This window comes from Acipenser ruthenus, chromosome 24, assembly GCF_902713425.1.
Source record: "Acipenser ruthenus chromosome 24, fAciRut3.2 maternal haplotype, whole genome shotgun sequence".
Classification (NCBI taxonomy): domain Eukaryota; kingdom Metazoa; phylum Chordata; class Actinopteri; order Acipenseriformes; family Acipenseridae; genus Acipenser; species Acipenser ruthenus.
In genome coordinates this window covers 875709-898445 of record NC_081212.1, presented here as the reverse complement: position 1 = coordinate 898445, position 22737 = coordinate 875709, and the positions used below count along the sequence as shown (strand labels likewise).

Below are 22737 nucleotides of genomic sequence, written 5' to 3'. Positions count from 1 at the left end.
AGATATATATATATATATATATATATATATATATATATATATATATATATATATATATATATATATATATATATATATATGTATATATGTTGTTTTTTTCATATGTCCATCTTGCAAAAGCAGAGCCGTTCCAAGCCCCTCATGTGTTCTAATGAAGAGTATCAGTCTCCCTCCTGTTTCCACTACATTCTCTCTTCGTGGCGATCTTTCAGGGCCTCTACCAGCTCTCTTGCTTGTTGTCTGTGTCTGTGATCAGGTCACCCAGCACGACTTAGAGACCGAGAAGCGGCTGAGGAAGGACCTGAAGCGCACCAAAGCTCTGCTGGTGGACGCACAGATTATGCTGGATCATCTGAAGAACAATGCACCGAGCAAGAGGGAGATTGCACAGCTCAAGAACCAGGTACGGAGTCTCCTCACTGCAGGCAGGCAGCATCTCCACACCAATTTACTGCTCCGATAGATCTGTTGTATATGCTGCGTGTTCGTCGTGGCACGCTTTCAGAATGGATCGACACTCTCAGTGTGCATAATGAGACATTCAGTGACATTCTTCTTAACAGGATTGCAGCGTGTCAGTAATCTCAAAGGGATGACACCAAACGTCTGCATTTCTGCTTCAGAGAAAATTCTTATGCAAGATAAAATGGTCAGCATTTATTTCAAAATCCTTGCTGATTATATAATAAACTATGATACCAAAAATATCACCTAGTGATAACATATTGTTAATAGAACAGTGTTCCAAATCTAGTCATTGCAATAGTGTTCACTGTCTTTTACAAGCACTGCGTTACTCACAGGCTCCTTGTGCCAGTCCAGCTTTGTGCTTCCTGGATTTAACTGAGGTATGAGCTTATAGCGGAGCCATGCTGCCTAATACTATTACAGAATACTATGAAATGTCACACTGTTACTCTCTCTTATAAAGCACTATAGTGCTACTATCATATTACTACAAAATACTGCAAATGAGTATTACTATAAAGTCCTACAGTATACTGTAGTACTACTATAGTGCTTTTGTTGCCAGGGTATCAGGGCATTGTGATTGACGTGTTTTTAATAGGTTTTTTTTTTTTCAATGCGTTGTTTCTTCCACGGTGAATGCTTAGCCCTCCGAGCTTGTGCAGTTTTTGCTGACGCGTTTTTGTTTTCTGCTAGCTGGAGGAATCCGAGTTCACCTGCGCGGCGGCGGTGAAGTCTCGTAAATCCATGGAGGTGGAGATTGAAGATATGCACATTCAGATGGACGACATCTCCAAGACCAAGTCAGCCGTGAGTGCTTTTCATTAAAGGAATTGTAATTGCTGCATGTATTCAATGTAAAAGGCCCTTCACTGTTGGTACCTCGTGCTCCTAGTCTTGTGCACCTCGGGATCAGTGAATGCTCAGCTTTTGATAGTTTCTAGAAGTCGTCTACAATCAGGAGGGGCGAGGAGGGCCTTTAGTTGTTTTTGTAAAGCTCCTGGGATACTCTGCATGAAGCGCAATATAAAAGCAAACTGTATTGTATTGTATTGTATTGTATTGTATTGTATTGCACTGGAAACGTGTTCAAACTGCCCTGGAGGTTCCTGGGTGCCCCTAGAAGGTCTTGCAATTCACACTAGACCTGGGATTCAGAACTCACCTTGTTAAGGTGTATTACTGAATAAACCCGGTGTCAGGAGTTATTCATGCAGATATATGGGAGGAACAATTTTTGTAACACCAGCCACTCCTGAGCTCCTGAGCTCCTGCTGCAATCCAATTCCACCAGCCACTCCTGAGCTCCTGAACTCCTGCAGCAATCCAATTCCACCAGCCACTCCTGAGCTCCTGCAGCAATCCAATTCCACCAGCCACTCCTGAGCTCCTGAACTCCTGCAGCAATCCAGTTCCACCAGCCACTCCTGAGCTCCTGAGCTCCTGCTGCAATCCAATTCCACCAGCCACTCCTGAGCTCCTGAGCTCCTGCTGCAATCCAATTCCACCAGCCACTCCTGAACTCCTGCTGCAATCCAATTCCACCAGCCACTCCTGAGCTCCTGCTGCAATCCAATTCCACCAGCCACTCCTGAGCTCCTGAGCTCCTGCAGCAATCCAATTCCACCAGCCACTCCTGAGCTCCTGAGCTCCTGCTGCAATCCAATTCCACCAGCCACTCCTGAGCTCCTGAGCTCCTGCAGCAATCCAATTCCACCAGCCACTCCTGAGCTCCTGAGCTCCTGCTGCAATCCAATTCCACCAGCCACTCCTGAGCTCCTGAGCTCCTGCAGCAATCCAATTCCACGAGCCACTCCTGAGCTGCTGCAGCAATCCAACTCCACCAGCCACTCCTGGTCCAGAGCACAGGTTCAATTACTGCAGTGGTTGCAAAGAAATGGTGCTGCATGTAATGGCATGCTTGTGAAAATCCATTTCTAATTTTAACAAGACATATTGCTGCAAAAATACATTGGGGTTTAATAACAGCGGCTTGGCTAGATTGTTATCTGTGTATCAAGCAAAGAAAAAAAGTAATTGAGTTTGCACAATGGCAGGGTTAGTTGGTAAACAACGGCTTGGGTGATTTTATTCATTGCACGTTATTTTCTATCTTTGGTTTATGCACAGTTTCCTTTGGAAAATATATTAAAAGAAAAACAAACAAACAAACAGGAGAAAACATACAGTAAGCCACAGTACACATTGCTTTAGATAGTTGTACAGTACATAGGTTTTTAAAATATGAAAGGGCTTCTGTATTTGTTAGGTATATCTGGAGCTGGGCAGATGCATGTTCCATTTCGCCGTTTTAAAAGTGAATACATTTCTAATCTCGCTTTCAAAAAAGCACCATCTAATTTTCCAAGTTAATATCTTTTGCTAAGGCTGGATGGACCTTATCTCTATGCTGCAATTATGGTCGCATTTTATTTTTCTCCATAAAAGTTAGTGCAGAGCATCAAGGCAGCAGATTCACTGCTGGGTTGATTGTCAGATGATGATTCAGTACCAAAAAAAGGACCAGGCAGCTCTTGACCCTTTGTCTTGTGTGCCGGGTTCTTCTGCTAAATGTCCATGTGGTGCAGCAGTGCCATAAAAGGCATTGACATGAAGACATTTTGAGAGAATCATTGCTGTTCTAGTTCCAGTTTATTCAATCAGTGTTCAGCGCGTGCTCATCCACATTGCCTTATACAGTATCACGTGCCTCTGTGCTATCTTTGTATCATTCTGAGTGCTCTTCAGTCGAAGCGCTCCGTCTAGTCTGTAAATAGCATTGCTTTATTTCCTCAGGATTTACAGTATAGTGACTTCTGGGAAGTTCTTCATAAAATGACAAGAGCATGCAAACGTCTTGGAAATTGCTGATACTGTATTTATTGGCGCTCTGCTCCTACCTTTGGAGAATGATTCCAAGAATAAAGCAACTCCTGATTGTCAAATCTACACCGGACAATGCTGTTGATGCTTTAAATGCACCCTTTGTGCAGGAGGGGGAAAGGCAGATGCAGTAATTGTCCCAGCATGATGAAGTCTGGTTATAAACGATCGCTGGTCAGCAGCCTCGGGCATGGCTCAGCTGCTCCGAATCAGGCAGTCAGAATCATGTCGGAGCTGTCAGCCTGGCACGTCACTAGACAGGTTGCCTACTCTGAGGAGCGCGAGCAATGACATCTGCATTCAAGCGCCCTGCTTTGAAAAGGGGGTCCTGACTCCTGCTTGGTAATCACATTTAAACGAGAAATTACTTTTTAGAATTTGAATACATTTAGTCCGTTCTGCATTCTCCCCAGTTCGTCTTGGCAATATGTTAACAGGATGGATTTCATCATGTCTCTGTGTTTCAGGAGGTGTTTCATTCCTCCGCTATGTGCTAATGGGTTCATTATCTTACCATAATCCACATGCTCGTTAATATTCCCTGGCACGGACTCCTCTGTGCTCGTTTACATGTATTGTAGAAATAAAATTACCAGAGAAGGTACAAAGCATGTTAGCCATGCTTGTTTAGCTGCTAATTAGAGCTGTTAGTTAATATCGCTGCAGTATTGCAGAAATAGCGCTGATGCCTCTAACCCTGTATTGCAAACCCATGCGCTCTGCTGAAGGATTTTCAGCACGTGTTTTATTGTGAACATCTCTGTTTGTGCAGTTGGAGGAACAGGTGAGCCGTCTGCAGCGTGAGAAGAACGAGCTGCAGTCCCGTCTCGAGGAGGACCAGGAGGACATGAACGAGCTCATGAAGAAGCACAAGACTGTTGTTGCACAGGTACTGTCCTGCCTGTCCTCTCTAGCCTGTCCTGTCCTCTACTGTCTTGCCTGTCCTCTCTAGCCTGTCCTATCCTCTACTGTCCTGTCCTGTACCTCACTGTCCTGCCTGTCCTCTCTAGCCTGTCCTGTCCTCTACTGTCCTGCCTGTCCTCTCTAGCCTGTCCTGTCCTCTACTGTCCTGCCTGTCCTCTCTAGCCTGTCCTATCCTGTACTGTCCTGTCTGTCCCGTCCTGTACCTCACTGTCCTGCCTGTCCTCTCTAGCCTGTCCTGTCATCTACTGTCCTGCCTGTCCTCTCTAGCCTGTCCTATCCTCTACTGTCCTGTCTGGCCTGTCCTGTACCTCACTGTCCTGTATCCCCACACCCTGCCCTGGGTTTGGAGCTTCATTTCCACAAACAATTTCTAATGTATTTGTTGGGGTGGGAGGGGGGGTCTTGTTTTCTTTGCCTCCATTTTCTAAACCACACTGCAGAAAGACAAAACATTTGTCTACTGGACTGTGAAACTTATTTTGTGTTTGTAAAGTTCTGGATGGCTTTTCGCCCCACGGTTTAAATGCATTACTGTGGGAGGTATTCAGCTTTCAGATGTTAAAGTTAACATGTGCCTGGTCTGTGTGACTTACCACTCTGCTGCATATGGATATAGAATCATAATCACAGACACAACTTTCAAGCCATTTTGAATTCATGTTTCTGAATTGATTTGAATGATTGTACTCCTCGCTCCTCCTTCAGGGTTTAAAAACTTAAAACAAACTTGTTGTTCTTTCCTCCCAGTCATCGAGAGACCTGGCTCAAATCAACGACCTGCAGGGTCAGCTGGAAGAAGCAAGCAAGGAAAAGCAAGAAATCCAGGAAAAGGTGGGCTGGAGCTGAGAAGCTGTGCGCTGAACCTGTGCTGAATCTGCAGCGTGCCGTGTGTGGCTGCTGGGCAGGAGTCCCCATGTGCTGCTTGCCCAGAGTGTCTCTGCTCCGTTAACCTGCAGGTTGCCTCGGCTGGCATAATGGGACAGGAACGTCCATGTGTGTACGTGCATGTGCGTGTGCGTGTGTTTTAAAGCATTCGTTGTTTGATTTGTTTTTTGTTCGTTGGGAATAATGCTGTTATTAATCACTTTTCGGAGTTGGAGACGTATCGTATAGATTCGCTGTGGAGTGGAATTCACTCTTTTTGAGTGTGCAGCTGACTCCGTATTGTGTGGCAGTCGATACTGCCCAGCCCCCGGTGAAGGGATTGCCTGCCCTGTGCACCATCATCCTGACAGCGTAGGAGAGGTCTTAATAATAGGACTCCCACACACTCTTCTATTCTTGCACCTTGTTGAATCAAATCCACAGTATCGATTTCTGTGAGATGGTTTGTATGTTTTTTTATTTTGCTTAAGGTTTCAGTTATTTATACCATTGGCATCCTTTTAGTCCGACAGCTACTCCTCTCTTATAAAGCTGTACACAGCCGAAGCCCTTCCTGTCGTAAGGAGCTGCTTGTCTCAGGCCTTACCCTGAGTCTGGTCAAGGCTGGCCAATAGGCAGTACGTTTTTAATCGTGCAGCATGTCAATGAAGATCAATATAAACTCATGCTTTTAGGAAGCAGTAGTGAGCTGGGTGTGTGAAGTAGTCGTACACAGCTCGATATTGGGAGAGTCAGACGTTATTAAATACAGCCTCTCGCTGGACTATAGATTGGGGGAGAAAAACAGCTTTATTTTTAATTTTGTATAGATTTTATTTATGATATGTCATATTGAATTAGGTTGTAGCCGTTAAATAGAAGAAGCGCTGTCGTTTTTATGGCTTTCTACATTTTAAGAGCTTCTGTAAATGTGTCCTGATTAACTTAACCATGCTTTATTGCACTGTGCATTGATTCTGTGCAACTAGAAAGGGATTAAAAGATGTGGCTTGAAGAGTCAAGAATAAAAACTGAGATTGCAAGGTAAAGTTCCTTAAAGGGAAAGCAATTTTAGCCTCAATGCCAAGGGAACAGATCTCTAAGATCAGTACAGTACTTTAACCAGTCCTCCTTGTGTGTGTGGTTTAGAGTGAACATGTGGCTAAGCTGCCCAAGGCATTTCAATGTCTGATTGTAAGAGACAGACGCTGGGGAAGCTGGGGTGCTTGATGTTTGACTCCTCTCGTCCCTCTTTAGCTCCAGTCCCTGCAGAGCCAGCTGGAGTTTGTGGAGCAGTCCATGGTGGATAAATCTCTGGTCAGCAGACAAGAGGCCAAGATCCGGGAGCTGGAGACCAAACTGGAGTTTGAGAGGACCCAGGTCAAGCGCCTCGAAGTAAGTAGAGGCTGAGGAGAAGCACAGGAGAAGCACAGTCCTGAATTCTAATCATGCTGTGAGTGAAGAAAGCACCTGTGTGTATCTGTGAGGGTGGTAAAGCTGAGAAGCGCAGTCCTGTATTCTAATCATGCTGTGAGTGAGGAAAGCCCCTGTGTGTATCTGTGAGGGTGGTAAAGCTGAGAAGCGCAGTCCTGTATTCTAATCATGCTGTGAGTGAAGAAAGCACCTGTGTGTATCTGTGAGGGTGGTAAAGCTGAGAAGCGCAGTCCTGTATTCTAATCATGCTGTGAGTGAGGAAAGCCCCTGTGTGTATCTGTGAGGGTGGTAAAGCTGAGAAGTGCAGTCCTGTATTCTAATCATGCTGTGAGTGAGGAAAGCCCCTGTGTGTATCTGTGAGGGTGGTAAAGCTGAGAAGCGCAGTCCTGTATTCTAATCATGCTGTGAGTGAGGAAAGCCCCTGTGTGTATCTGTGAGGGTGGTAAAGCTGAGAAGCGCAGTCCTGTATTCTAATCATGCTGTGAGTGAGGAAAGCCCCTGTGTGTATCTGTGAGGGTGGTAAAGCTGAGAAGTGCAGTCCTGTATTCTAATCATGCTGTGAGTGAGGAAAGCCCCTGTGTGTATCTGTGAGGGTGGTAAAGCTGCTCTACTGCCTCCACAGAGCCTGGCAAATCGGCTGAAGGAGAACATGGAGAAGCTGACGGAGGAGCGGGATCAGCGTGGGGCGTCAGAGAACCGGGAGCGCGAGCAGAACAAGAGGCTGCAGAGACAGATCCGAGACATCAAAGAGGAGATGGGAGAGCTGGCCAAGAAGGAGATGGAGGCCAGCCGCAAGAAGCATGAACTGGTACAAGTACCTTTCATAAGGGCTGGGGGCTGGGGGCTGGGGGCTGCGGGCTGGGGGCTGGGGAAGGGGGCTGGGGCAGGGGGCTGGGGCAGGGGGCTGAGGGTAGGGAGGATAGGCTTATAAGAGCCTCTTCAGTTATATGGGCAAGGAGAGAGGGTTTACTTGACCTCAGCACTCTGCACAGCTTAACAAGCCCAAGCGACCGGGACTTTCGAAGTAAGTGAACCGTCACCGACATGCTTTAAACACGTGGAATGATTTGGTACTGCGACTCCTCTCGCTTTATCTATGCAGTCTTATTGTATTATTTGTTCTATTTCTTTCTCCATTAGTTCTCTGGCACCTAGGCAGCTGCATGTTGTTTTATGCTGCTTCTGTGCTGGGGGGGGGGGGGGTGAAACCTGTAATGACCAATAAGAATCTTTTGTCCTACAGGAAATGGACATCGAGAGCTTGGAAGCAGCCAATCAGAGCCTGCAGGTGGATCTGAAACTGGCCTTTAAGCGAATCGGGGACTTGCAGGCCGCCATTGAGGATGAAATGGAGAGCGACGACAACGAGGATGTCATTAACAGGTAGCGCTCCCTTTCAGTGCGTCCCGGACGGTCTTCTAAGCCTGTCCGTCTTGACTTCTCAGACGTTCTTGTAGGATATCATTGCACCTCCATGTAGATATTTGGCTTAATGAAGTTTTGAATACAGTCCCAAACATCAAGGACAGATCTGGTACTTCCTTCATTTCCCCCGGGATTGGTCTCAATATAAATCAGTGCCTCTCGGACAAGCACATGTATCTGTTATTATTATTGACACTAATGTCATACCTGTGACCTGTAAAATTCTTGTGGGAAAAGCCATAAGAAATCCACAGTCAATGAGGACCATCTGTCTATGAGGACTGCTATTCAGGGGTCTCTGATCTGCAGTGCAGGGATGGAAATAAGACTCCCATTGCATAGCAGGTAGATCCATTCCTGGTTTTACAGGACACACCTGAGCTTGTTACCTATACACTGTCGCTAATCAAGCTCATAGGAAAAGCTGGAATGGGTGAAACTGCTATGCATCAGGAGTCTTATTTCCAGCCCTGGTAGTGGTTAGCTGGTTTGACAGTATTTTAACCGCAGTTCCGTACAGATATTTTGCTCTGCAGATGTGAGACATACTAACGTGTGTTTACTTGTCCGTGGACTGATGACACCCATTATTTTATTATACAGTTGTTTATGAACAATTTTTTTTTTTACTTTAAGTTTTAAAACCTTTATTTTTTATTTCATTGTATCTGTTTGGTCATTTTCTTTGTTTAACTTCAAGTTCTTATTTTTTGTGTGCGTGTCTTTCTCACATTTTCCTCTTCTTTTGTGTCTCTCATCCCACTTCTTCATTTCCAGTTTGCAAGACATGGTGACAAAGTACCAGAAAAGAAAGACTAAAACGTGAGGACTGAAGCCACATCCCCATGCTCCATTTTACTGCAGTATTTTACAGCATCTACTGACCTTTATTTTACACAAGGCGCAGTATCACCCACAGCTCAGGGTCAACTTACTGTTAATACAATGATTTAATGCACCGACTGCAACTGTGCAGGATTGTGCTGCATTTGAAATAGCGATGTAAACCTGTAGCTTGGAAAGTTATCACGCAGTAAACACAAGAAGCTGCAGTCAGTAATACTGGGCTTCTCTCTGGGAGTTTGTCTCTTTTTAAAGACTCGTGCACGCTTTGTCTTCACAGCCTTGGTGCTCCAAATGCTCTAAAAGCTGGCTTGTATTCAGACCCACTGCTGTTCAGATCAATGGAACAGACACTTCTCATTAGCGGCCCCCTTTAAGCTGCCTGTTAAACTCTCAGTCCTGTGCAGAGGCAGCGCTGTGCCATGCAGTGGAAGGCACGTCCTGACATCCGTACAGGTGCTGAGTGGCAGCAGTGCCAGGGGAGGAGGGGCAGTCCGCAGTAACGCAGGGGCTAGTTAAAACTGGCCAATGCTAGGGTATCAGTGCGCAGAATAGCAAATGAAAAACGAGTCAGTGGTAAGATTGCTGAAGAGGATAGGTGGGGATACTGCGTCTTCATCCTCAGCATGTCGATTAACCCCTTTATTTATTTATTTGTTTGTTTGTTTGTTCATTTGAAACCGCGCTGCATGGGGTCACATGACGCAGGCATGCTTCTCTGACAGTATGCTTTTATCCTCGCCGTACCCCCTTGATCCTGTTTAAAACTGCTTCATTAAAAGCTCTTTTATCTTAAGAAATCTGCTACGGGGAAAAAAAAAAAAAGCAAAAAACATGTATCAGAACTAACAAGCACATGTGACTGAAACAACAAGGTAAGTATTTAATGTTTGGTTTGAATGCAGGTTAATAGATCTGTGATGTACAGTATGACAGGGCTGTTGAGAGTTTCAGGGATTACACATTGATTTGCAGTTATTTGTATTTTATCTGGTGCCTGGGTCGTAGTTCCTGTATGAATGGATTGTGTAGCCGAGCAGTGAAGGGGTTAAGCACAGCCGTGTCCGAGACTCTAGAGCCCTGGGTTGTACAGCATTCATTAGCTTGTTTTGACAGCTGTGAGCAAACACTTCTAATTCTGCTAGAATTCTTCTCTTTCAGGGCATTCTAAATATTTCAGCCTGGAATCCCTTGGCTGACTGTGCCTGGCCTCATTAGCTTTGCTGCATACAAATTGGACACATGATCTAAAAGCATTTTCAATGCAGGCTGCCCCCCCAAAAAAATCAAAAACATGTCATCAATTTTAAATTAAATATTTAGCCCTACCCCCCTCCAGGCACCATTTCTGAATCGACTGTTGGATTTTAAATTTATTTCGGAGAAAAACTGCACTTGCTTGTAATGTTAGAGATACCGCTGATAGCTAAACGCTGTGTGTTACTGTCCTGATCGTCAAAAGGAAAGGTACGATTGAGATCAGGGCTGCAGGTCAGAGGCAAAATATAGAAATAGTTTAATCTTAACGGGACTTTTCGGTTTGTCTTCTCAATTCAGCGGGTGACGGAGACCTTTGTGGAAATGCTGATGTTCCGAATCGTGCATTTGGTTATATGGAAATCCTCAAGTCTAAAGGTTGTGCTCATCCAAGAGCTTCCCTATCCTCTGATTGTCAGAAGGATTAGTAGATGGTTCAGAGGCTCTGCTGCATTGCGTTGAGTTCAAGAGGGCTTGAGATCACTGTGTAAATGGCAACGATAGACTTGTTAATACAAATAATCTATAGACTCATTGTCAATACAAATAATCCTACAACCTTGTTACCCAACACTCAAGACACTAAAAAAGAAACTGAACTCAATTGAAAATGTAACCTTTTAGATGCAAAACAAATAAATGTGCAATTTTAGCAGAGCTTGTGTTCAGCTGTGAATCTGGTTCCAAAAGAGCCCTTTTATCTATATGACATCTAGTGGATATCTGCCACTACTGCGCTTACAGATGGTAACTAAGATACATGTGATGTGAGGACATTGTTTGAAGCACTTAAAATGCACATCTCAGAATGCACGTATATGGTTCTTTTGAACGAGTGCTTCAGTTAAAGACCATTTTTGTATGTCACACACCTTTCTTGGTTTCCGCACTGGGATGGGTTCCCCTAGAATTGCTGAAGAGAATCACAAGCCAATGCATGAAACCGCTGCAGCGCCAGGGAAAGGGTACAGTACATGCAGGAGCTAAATACATCAGTGATTTCCATGAAAGACTGCTGAATGGCTTGCTGGACTTTGCCGAAGACTTCAAGGAAAGTAAAACAGTTGGTTAAAAGTGTGACCCTTAATGACCCCTGAGAAGCATAAACAATATTCATTTCTCTGCTGGATCTGTAGCTGATGCCTACACTCACCGGCCTTCATGGTAAAACAAACCTGGCACATTAAATCTGAATTCCCTTTGCTGGGGGGGACAAAATATAATAAGAAATGAGGAACATTTGTATTGCAATGTAATCTTTAAGGAACACATGGCAGAAACCAGCTAATGGAGACCACGGATGCAGTTAGGCTCCCACAGGATCAAGCCAGTACACATGCAAAGAAACTGGCAGTCCTGTTTAAAGTATAGTTTATTTCCCCAGCCGAACAGCACGCAGTTTCTTTACTCTCGGTTCCAAATAGCAGAAGCTGTTTATAGTCCAGCGTCATCTCTCATACGGGGGGTTATGCTGATAGATTTGTTTTTCAAGCATAACGCCTCTGAAGTTGGAAAGAAATGAATCACGCGGTAATGGCCTGTAGGTATTGATCCTTTTAAACAATTAACTCCTAATTATGAAGGCAGGCGAGATACCTTGGAAGGGGATTAGAAATGCACGACAGTAAACCAAGCTTTCAGATTTCTGTTTTCAAACCAAATGGTTTAAAACATGATTCATGCAACGTGGGGAAATATTGTCTTTTGTTGTACCGATTCCTCTACCAGCCAGCCAGCCAGCCTAATTATTTTGAGATTTTAAAGAAATACTTTATCATCGACTCCACCGAGAAAGCAGCAATCAACCCTGCCAGACTGTTTCGAGAAGAAGCGGAATCCATAGCAGCTAATGATAAATGTAATAGTGTGTAACAGAGATATAGAACCACTGGAGTCCCGATCGTCACATACGATTAATGTCTCCTCCTGCACAGCCTCTGTTTGTTTGTTCCCCTGGGTTTCAGAACCAGTTAACTAACAGCAGGTAGCCGAGGACATAAATTGTGTGTGACACTATGTGTAATGCGGTCGATTACAAATCTCAGCTGTCCCGCGTTTCAGCTCACAGGTTTGTACAAGGGAGCCCTCTTCTCGTTAAAGTGCTGTTTTAAAAAGAACACCCCGGTGTCTCTTCCAGGCACTGGTATCTCTGTTGAAGGCAGCGGGGGCAAATCGAGAGCACAGATTTCAAACGCCCCGAGTCATGTTTCTGCGTTTCCTTAGATGCACAGAAGGCTTCTAAAAGCGTGCGCTGCACCACCCTCTCAGAGCAGGTCTGCTGTACGAGTGAACATGCCCAAATCAAGCTGCTCCAAAAACAAAGACTCAAGACTAATCATAAGCTAGTGATCATTTTGAAAGTACTGTAAGAGAACATGCAGGCGTAGTAGCGCAGTGCAGTTTGAATAAAGGCACATCTAGCGCAGCCCTAGCAGATCTGTTTTTTGCACTGGAGTTGGGTGTGTCTCCTTGCTTGGAAGCTATACAGAAATGTAGAGCTGGAGCAAATCTAAAGGTGATCCGAACTGGGAAAGAAGAGACACACTTTCGCTTTGCCGTAATGCAATTCTTAAAATGCTGCAGCTGTGACCGGTAAAGTTCCCCCTCAGATCGCTGTGTTTGTTTACTGCAGACTTTATTTCTCCTGGATGAAAAGCTAACCCTGCAGTTATACATAATATTACATAGCAGCGACTGCAGCGCTTTCATTGTGTTTGCAGCTCTAATTACAGCTACCAAAGGGGATTCTGCATCCCACACTGCAGCTAGACAGAATAGTCTGCTTGCCTAATGTTAAATAATGATGTACCGACAGCTATGCATTTCTGTGTATAAGTGGCCCATTAACTGGTAGCTGTTCTTTCCCTGAAGATTGGATAACCTTTTGACTTTCCAGCAAATAGATAAAAAAATACCAGTTTTACTTTGTTCTATTAAAAGCTTTGTTGAATCATTTCGCAAGTGCATAACATCGACTTATTGATATACTCCGAGAGAAAACAGTTTGAACAACCCTTTACTAACTTCTGTATTTATTTTATTTTATTTATTTATCTCTGTGCATTGCCCTAACCCCAGCGTGGCTCTCACATGTAATAAAGAAAGAATCACTGCTGGTCCATGCTGTAATAGCTAACTGCAAGAGGAAGCTGTGAAAGACCTGGATTGGTGATGATGTTGATGCTTCTGACCGTGCATGCATGTGTGCTTGTTTTCCTCTGCCTAGCCCCAGTATTAGCACACTAATACAGCGTCTCATTTGATTAAATTGCTGCTTCCCAGTTAATGACATGTGAACCCTGGTGTCTCAACAGCGAGGGGGATTCAGAAACTGACTCTGAGGTGGAGGAGCGCGTTGATGGGGTCAAATCCTGGCTGTCGAAGAACAAAGGCTCATCAAAAACTCTCTCGGATGATGGCAGCTTAAAGAGTTCCAGGTTCGTGAAAACAAATTTGAAGAATGGCGGCTGTGTCCGTTAATGATGTAAAAAGAAAAAATAAATACAAAATAAATCCTCATTCATACCGAAATATAATCAAGCAGGCAACTTTGAGCTTTTTAACTTGAGATTAGCAGCAGCGAGGCTGAACAGGGATAGATGTTATTATCACATGCCCTCGCTCTTCAGGGATAGAAATTCATGACTGAGTTCAGTGTAAAGGGCTTTCTTTGAAATGCCTAGAATGTAGTAAGCAGGAATGTGTGTCCTTCTTGTAAGGTAGTTTTCTGGTAGCTGATGGCAAAGAGTGTCCTGTGTTTGTCCTTTTCCTGCAAGAATTCTTCAGAACTATTTTTTTTTTTTTTTGTATTGTTCTGCGTCTGTACTTTTTGAAAGGTGATGGGTTAAGATCACTGGGGACTGAAATTGCTGAATATACTAGATATCCAGCTATAGAACAGTGCCACACTGACTGAAACGAGAAGCCTAAATCCTTAGCAGCATTATCTGTTTTCTATCTTTTTAAACCTTTCTTTAAATCATTTTTCTGCCTTTTTATTTTCATTTTTCCACCCCTGTAACTTTTCCATCCATTTTTTCCCTTCTTCCTTTTTTCTTTCTCTTTTCTTTTCTCGCTGTTTGTCTGTCCTGAACATCATCTTCCTCTGTCCAGATATGCCCTAAATGTAGACGCCAAAGAGGGCAAAGAGTTGAAGGAGGGCAAGGAATGGAAAGAAAGTAACAAAGAGGGGAAGGAGGTAGAGGAGAGCAGGCCGGTCTCTGTAATGAGTTCTCTCAGCTATAGAAAACGCTCCAACCTCAAAGATTCGATAGGGGGCAAAGGGGACGAGAGCTCTCTCTTCAGCGCCCTGAAGGAGCGCTCCGATTCCCCGGACAGGTCGTTCCGCAAATCCAAGCGGAGTGCCACCGCCACAGACAACCAGGACAACGACGCAAATTCTGTGAGCTCCTGGAAGAAATCCCAAATCGGGGATGACCTGGATGACCGGGGCTCCGTTATATCGCAGGCCTACTCTGAGGCCACAAGCAGAGCCCGTAAAGGGTTAGATAGGAGGTGGTCCATCGTCAGCCCCGACCTCGACAAGGAATCCACCGTCTCTGTCCCGCTCAGTCGAGTCTCCTCCAGGCGAGGTCTAGACGTGGATGATGATTCCAAGTCCTCTATTAGTTTCGCCCTGGCCAGTCCGGTCAGCTCAAGACGCAGCATGTCCAGGCTTGACGATAGCCGCAGCGACGTGTTCGGACCTGCCAGCCCCTCGGTTAGCCGGAGGTCTGAATTCCGCTCCCACAGCCCGACCGCCGGGAGCCGCGCTGACTCCAGGTTATCCCTCTCCAAAAGCAGAATGAGCGAGTTCGATGACGACTCCATGAGCATCGCCTTCAGCGAGACCAGGTCTTCCGCTTACAGTCCGCATTCTGTGGGCCGGAGCTTCTCTGTGCCCCCCAGACCCAGGACGGCCGGCTCGGATGACACCCAGGCCGACAGCACAGATGTTAAGCCGGTTGCACATAGGAACTACCTGGACCCGGCTCTGGAGGCTGCCATCAACGAGGTCCTGAACTACAAACCCATCAAGTTCAAGAGGCAGAGCTTGGAGCCGGACTCTGAGGAAGTGGAGGAGGACAAACAGGACGACGAAGACGACAAGAAGAGTGTCCGCAGCATGACGAGCCTCCAGCTGGCAGGGGAGAGCCGAGCCTCCTCTTCCTCGAACCTGCGGAGATCGGTCTCCGCCATGGACTGCTCCCGGCCGCTGAGCAGCTGCAGCACGCGGAGCTCCAGGAGCAGCAGGAGGGGCAAGAAGAAGAGCAGGAGCTCCCGGTCTCAGAGTTCCTCGGAGGACGAGCGCAGGAAGAAGGGCTCCAAGAAGAAATCCAAGAAGACCAAGAAGAAATCCAAGAGAAAGGAAACGGATTCTGAGTCCGAGTCCTCTTCAGAGTCCTCCTCCTCCTCCTCCTCCTCTTCGGGCGGGTCCACCATCTCGTACCGGAGCTCCAGCAGCATCAAGAAGGGCCCAAGAAAGCGAGTCTCAGGCTCCGAGGAAGAGGGCCCCGAAGCGGATAACAACGTAGGTGACAAACCTGTTTCAAAGAAAGATGAGAAGAAGAGAAAGAAGAAAGTGGACAGCCTGGTGATGAAGTACCTTTACAGACCCGAGAGTGACTAACAAAAAAAAAGGTGTTGTCTGAAGCTGGTGTGCAGCATGGTATAAAAAAAAAGCATGGTGTGCATCTAACTAACACCACTCGAGTTTCTTTTAAGGGTGTTTTTTACCACTGGTCAACCAACGCTAACAAGAATATTTTGACTGAACTGAACTGAACTAATCTGACCTGACTGTTACAACCCCTTATTTCTCATAATGAACCAAAAGCACAAATATAGGAAACTTGAAAATCCGACTTCGCTTTTAGGTATGAAAAAGAGCTCATTGCCTTTGTAATGAAGGTGTTATCTATAGCTATAAAGAACTCATTTCCAAAAGATCTATGATCAGATCTACGGTGTTGCATTACAGATTGTGATTGGTAAAACACTGTGAGTTATAAACATGTATGGTAACTGTGCAGTGAATTATATATTGCTATGTTCTCATGCAAAGGTAAGGCAGTAAAGAGCTTGTGGGCGTTAACCACGAACGATTTCTGTAGTAGCAAGCCAACCATGAAATAAGACAACAGATGTAAAGGCCCAGTAAGAATGAGAGTGTTTTGAAAAAGGTAACCTTAGATGTAATAGATTTCTTAATTATTTTACATAAATGCCTTTCCGCTATAGTGTCAGTCACTTGCCAGAAATCAGCCCTAGGTGCTGGAAAGCTAATTTGTGAAAACTAGAAAGATGTACTGTATGTTCTGTCCAAGAGCAAAGGGACACAGTATCGACCAGAGAATGAAATACCTTGTGCGTACAGAGATATGATATTAGTTCCAGAGTTGTCGGAGGGTCACTTTGAGCCTATTTGATTTGCCACGGTTTGCACAGCCTAATGAAAAGTGCATTATGCTGCTATCTTAGTAAGAACAGTTTAATGCAGAACAGCAAACAAGACCGTCTCTATGAAAAGCAGAAGTAGACCTTCAAGCATCAGGGAAGATTTATTTAATTTAATTTTTTTTTTTTTTGCAGGCTTTGTTCCCAGTCAAAATGCCGTTAGTCAGAGTGTAGTTTCCAATCTCCTGTAATGCAATTTACATTTTAGACTGGAAACTTGTGGGATATTAAAAACAAACTATAAATAATTGCAAGACTTTGGCTCGGTGTTATTTTGAGGCAATTGAAATCGATGGAAAGTAATTTATCCTTGACTTCTTTTTTTTTTGATCATCACCTGAAATTAAAATCTAGGAAAAGGGTTTAATAAAATGAACTGACAGATGTTGCTAGGAAACACTTTTATAAAGCTGGGAACTGGCTGCAAAAGGTTAACATCTCTAAGCACGAGAAATCGACTCCCTTTGCCTTGCATGTTGTTGTGTGTAACAGACTTGCGTTTCTTTAAAAAGAATATAAGAAACTCATGTTCTTTTTGTTTCCTGCGTTGCTTTTCCAGCCCCCCGTCCTATCGCAGACACACCTTACACAAATCAGATGAGGAGGACGAGCAGAACCCCAGCAGCAACTACCGCTCCCGATACTCGCAAAGGAGCTTCCTGAACGAGAGCGACGGCGACTCCAAGCCTTCCGAAACCACTGCGTAAGAGCAGCGAGTGGCCCAAAGCAAGCCCACCGGCTCCTGCAGAGAACCGGCATGACGCTGCACTGCGCGCTGCTCTCAAAAGCACCCCGTTCATTAAAACAAAAACAAAAGACAGAAAAATAAATTAAACCAAATGTTGTTGTTTTTTGCTTTGTCAGTTGTAATGATTACTCTGCACCGGAGAAGATACTGTATTGTTACTGGGAACTGCAGCTAGCTGCACATGAGGTACTGGACGTTGAATTATTTAACAAGGACGAGGCCGCCATCGGAGAATCTTGGTACTGGCGAGGTTCTGAACCTGAGCACAGGTGTTTTGGTGCACCTGGTTCACCGGATTTATGTCCTCACTCCCGATTTTTGCCAGGTCACACTCTGGAGATGCATGCTCTGAATGGTAGTCGTAGTTTTTGCCCTTTCTTTCGTTTGCTGAAGGGTCGCAGCCTTTATAACACAATGAGTGCTGAGGCTTGTCCCATCGATCAGGCAGTCTGCGTTGCTAAGCTTGTGCTACACTGAGCCAAAGAGCTGTTTGCAGTTTTCATTGACTGGGAACTTTGTTAAATATGTGCTCTATAAAAAAGAATAACAATTGCAACACTTTGGCTCAGTGTTATTTTTTCCCCCCTCATCAGTTTGAGTTTCACATCGTTTCTGCTTTCTAGAAGGGTGATTATTTGGTACAGGCTGCAGGTGCCTGTAGTGTTTATTTCTCACATTTATAAACCTTCCTTTGGATGGATACACACTGCATTGCAGCAGATTGTCAGCTGTATCGGTGGTAACCTTTTCTTTTGAGTTATAACAAATGCTGATTGTATACAACTGACGAGATGATATCTGCGCCTTGCCTAATTTATATTGCGAAAGAGAGTGCACAGGTTTAGACTGAATTTATTGAACATGCTTTTTACAGATCTGTGTGCCCTGCTCTAGCTTAAAAGGTATGATCTTGCTTACTACTTTTCTATGCATTCAATATTATCCTAAATAGTCGTGCAAAGACAGTGTTTGATGATTATGCTTTTAAAGGGCAGCCTGTAAAACGAAATACCAAGGGGAAGAGAGGAACACTTAACAATGAATGTTCAATATTTGACGTTTACATAACTACTATATATCTGTACAATTCATTCTAGCTACCAAAATAGTTTAGTTTATTGACTTTTTTATTGTACTGTATATAGGAGCTGGTGATCGTTTCAGACATTTTTCTGTGCAAAAGATGAACGCTAGAGCTGCATTGAAAATTAAAAAAATTGAAGAAAATTATTTTTCTTTCTTTTAAATAATCTTTGTATGCTTTTGCCTTTTCGTACCTAATCCCCTCCATTAAGTAAGTAAAGAGCTTTATTTTTGGTTTGGAATGTTACACAGTGGGTTTGTGGTGCCGATATATTCCGTGTTCTAGAACTAGAATTCCAACCTGTGCTTTTAAAGCTTAAAGACTGATACAGCCCTTGGGTGCAACTATGGCAACTGAAACGGTACAGACATCAACACTGCTACCTGAAACACATTGCCCTCCTCAGATTTATTAAATCCCATCCGGTTTATTCAGCCAACATTGAATCGCAAGTCTTCATATAGCCCCCCCCCCCCAGTCTATATGATCCACCCTCCCTCTAAATCACACTCGGCTCAATTGCATTGGGATTATGATCTAAACCGACACAGAACTTACCTGCCCCATGCCAATCAGTCTCTATCATTTAATGGTATTGCTATGGATCAAAATGTCATTCCCATTCTAGCATTTAAAAACGATAAGTGTTTCCATCCAGTATGCCTGTACAGATTTATAAACCTCACTCTAAGTATGTGCTTAAAACAGGGATTGATTTGCAGTTTGAGTAAAACTATTGCCTAACTTTTAGTGCCCTTGTAGATTCAAGTGCTTTTTTTTTGTCAGTTTCTTGAGTCAGTGTTTCCTTTCCCTGGAGAGTGCTAACGGCCCAGGTTTTGTGTTTTAACCAGGTCCTGAATATTTATTACAATTTACTTGTGCATAAAAGACAACCCGGACAGCCGCTGGGACTTTAGACGTCCATACATAAAGAATACGAATGGATAACGTCCTGGACAGCTGGCGGTCCCCAGGGTCCAGGCTGACCGATGACTGCAGGCTGTGAGCTGTTTCTCTTGTGTTCTCTCTTGACGTGCATGGTGATTTGGTCACGGTGTTTCTGCAAGTCCACTCTTCTCTCTCCGCGATCTCCATGCTGATGCCGTTCCTGCCCTACTCTGCACAGCGAAGCGCAGCCACAGAACACCGAACACACTCCTCAGCTGCGTTTCCTCTGCCCAAGCCCTGCCCGTTCTGGGCATGGGAATGACGTTAGCAGCTGTCTTTAATATCTAGCATGCGCAGTGATAGGGTGCTGTTATCCAGCTGTACTGCTTACTCAGCCTGCATTGAGAGTCTTGCATTCACAGTTCAAAGACCTGACTGGACGCCTGTTAATCAGCAGTGGTACACAGAAGGGGATTCAGAGCAGTGGAGATGCTGCTTTGGTTACTACAGTGTCTACCATATAATAGAGCTATTGCCAAGATGAAATAAAAGATACTTTAAGCAAACAAAAAAAAACTATATACATGTCTTGCATGTGACAGAACATGTGTGTGTGTGTTCTGGCTGTTCTGCCACATGCAATATATGTTTCCTAGTATCATTCATACCACAGCGTGAACTCGGTTTGGTTTTGTATTTCTAGGTTGCTGTGGGCAGTGCCTATAATGTTACTTATTTCAAGGTGTCTGAGGCTTAAAGAAAGAAAAAAATGGTATACCTTGCATAAATGAAAAGCAATCGCTGTTGAATCTTATATACTGTAGTATTATTGTAAATGGTACTGTACGTTTAACCATGTTAATGTTAGCACTGATGTACAAATTTCTTCTGTGCAAATAAGTCAAGCTGTTATGTGTGTAGCTCTAGCTTCAAATGTATGAAAGACAGAATAGCAATACAAAAAAAATGAAAATTAACTTGTGAATTGTATTGCCGTTTTGAAAAGAAAAGGAAAAAAACTTAATGCATTGTCTGTAATTCTAGTTTTTTTTTTTTTTTTTTGACTATTTATGAAAATAAACTCTTGGGTTGTATTTTAAATTTCAAGCCTTTGCTTCTTAAAGCGAGTAAACCATTGCTGTGTGCCCATCGTTTGTAGATTGCAGTACTTTTGTATTTCCAGCTTTTTCTGACGCACGGATACAGTATAATACTTACAGTCAAAACTTTAGCAGCGTAAGTAAGCACATTCATTTTAGGCACTGTAAAATATATGAGGTTTCAGACATGAGCTTCAAAAAATGGGTTTAAGTGATTCATTTTGTTAATGATGTTTTAGTCGAGTGATTTCTTCAGTGCAAAGTTTCTGATTTAAGTATAATTCGAATTCATGAGAGAAGCTGAAATGTTTAAACAAACCAGTGGAGCAGACAGTATCTACTGGATGACGTGAGTGAGTTACGCAGCGAATGCTGCCTATTTGGACACAGTTACATCTACAATCTGCAAAAATGACAGCTACCTCCTCCCCTGGCTCAAGGACAGGTGCCGATGGACGGATGGAAGTGAGGCTCTTATACACAGTCGACTTCCACCCCCTACTTCACTGTCAAGAGCCAGGAAGAAACGTGGATGTGATTCGAGTTGGAGACTATTTAAAGTTTAAAATACACTTCAGGAACGGTCATCGGAGAATTATACTGAAGCCAATGAAAGGTAGGGCATTTGTATTTGCTATTTCAAAAGCAAGAAGCATCTACGTCTGTTATTTAAAGAGGTATAAAATAGCAAGGCGATATTATTAGCCGTTATTTTTAATTGTTTGTCGCGCTCCCTGATGTCACTGCCACTTGCAATAATAAGACTGGTACAGTAGATCACTAACTCTCTGTGACACGGGGAGATCTCCAGTAATTAGGAAGCAAATGATTTATGACTAAATCCTAAAAATAGCTGTCCTGGCATCATTTATTCATAGATCACAAAGGTGATGGATTGATTCACCATTTCCCCAGAGGCCGATACCTAATTGTATTTTTGTGCCTCTTTGTAAAGCACAGGAAATGTGATTGGCAGTATTGTACACTATACAGGTGGTGTTGGGAGTTTTCCCAGTATCGTCAGCCTAAAGCAAAAAAAATGCAGGAGTCAGGTTTTGCGTTGGCGTACAGAAGTACATTGGTCACGCCAAACATTGTGTAGTTATACTGGAGCTGGAGTCCGAGGTCCTAATTTAATTAATCTAGAAAAGAAAAGTTTACCGTCACCAGTTTAGAGCAGACGTGATTGATCGGAGGCACTTTGCCTTTTAATATCTAATCTTTCCTACAATTCAGTAAAACAGTGTTTGTTATGCTAACTTCGAAGGTCATCTTATTAACTCGGGTCATTTAAGAAGTGCAAATGATCAGCATAGATTGCCAGTCATGGCTCTGGTACATGACAGAGTGGAGCCCACTTATTTGTGCACAGATTCTGTATATTCCAGTTCCTCTCCCAGTGACTCTGCATCCCCTGGAAGTAACCCTGTCACAAACCATTCCTGTCTCTGTCCTCTGGATGACAGCTCAGTTTACATCTACCAGGAGCTGTTAGCATGCACACTTCCACATGGCTGTCTTCTGTACAAAACTGACCTTTCCCTGTGGTTTGTACATACTGTATTATCTACAGTACAGTACGAATATTCTGCATACTGCACCGGGTTCATCTGTGTTGCATTGGGCCTGCAGCATGTGTTGCTGCGGTTTGATGTGTTTTTATAATGCACTTGGCGCACAGTGATATTTGTCTAAAAACCCTTATTATTATTATTATTATTATTATTATTTATTATTATTTATTTATTAGCAGATGCCCTTATCCAGGGCGACTTACAATTGTTACAAGATATCACATGAAATCATATAGTTAAGTTTAAGCACACAAATATTTGACAAGATTGAAATTGTTATATACAAGTACATTGCTTCTTAAATAACGCAATGCAAAAATCGACCGCCCAACCTCCAAAATGATTTTGAAGTCATCATGTCTTTGCATCAAAGTACTGGAGAGCTATTTAATTATAGCTTGTGGCTATGTGGCTTGTTTATGCAAAGGATAACAAGCAGTCATCAGTGACTCTAACAAGGGAGCATCTAATACAAAAGAAAAAGAGTTCTCGCAAACCCCCTGTCGAAGTGCTCCAGGCTAATCCTGTCTGGATCTGACCTTGACTGCATCGCTAGGCTATTTCCCATGCAATCCTTAACATTCCAAACAGCCATCAGTCATAAGTGCAAAGCCGTAATTTGTCAGCAATAGATAATCTCACACACCTAGAAGCTGAGACCAGGGCATGAAGAGCCATTCAGTAGTGAACAGAATAAATCCTCAAAAAGGAAATTAAACCTCTGACTCCAGTCCTATACCCACGAGTGCCATGGAAACTGTCTCAAGAACTGGACGTGTTTCTTGTTTT

The 22737-nt window shown here is 43.8% G+C and overlaps 1 protein-coding gene across 26 annotated transcripts in view; it reads left to right on the top strand.

The window, feature by feature from the left end:
- Window positions 1-19850, top strand: part of LOC131700481 (unconventional myosin-XVIIIa-like) — an 81653-nt gene extending 61803 nt beyond the window's left edge. For 17 of the 26 annotated variants that reach the window (XM_058997854.1, XM_058997853.1, XM_058997850.1 and 14 more), the window contains 10 exons: window positions 257-403; window positions 1165-1278; window positions 4124-4240; window positions 5023-5106; window positions 6397-6534; window positions 7196-7381; window positions 7817-7956; window positions 8776-8820; window positions 13413-13535; window positions 14212-15738. In XM_058997854.1, the coding sequence (XP_058853837.1) occupies window positions 257-403; window positions 1165-1278; window positions 4124-4240; window positions 5023-5106; window positions 6397-6534; window positions 7196-7381; window positions 7817-7956; window positions 8776-8820; window positions 13413-13535; window positions 14212-15727 (2610 nt within the window). In that variant the 3' untranslated portion in view covers window positions 15728-15738. Of the gene's footprint in view, window positions 1-256; window positions 404-1164; window positions 1279-4123; window positions 4241-5022; window positions 5107-6396; window positions 6535-7195; window positions 7382-7816; window positions 7957-8775; window positions 8821-13412; window positions 13536-14211; window positions 15739-17113 lie in introns of those variants that run through there. The other 9 variants (XM_058997862.1, XM_058997861.1, XM_058997859.1 and 6 more) reach the window with 5 other exon arrangements.
- The last annotated feature ends 2887 nt before the right edge of the window (window positions 19851-22737 follow it).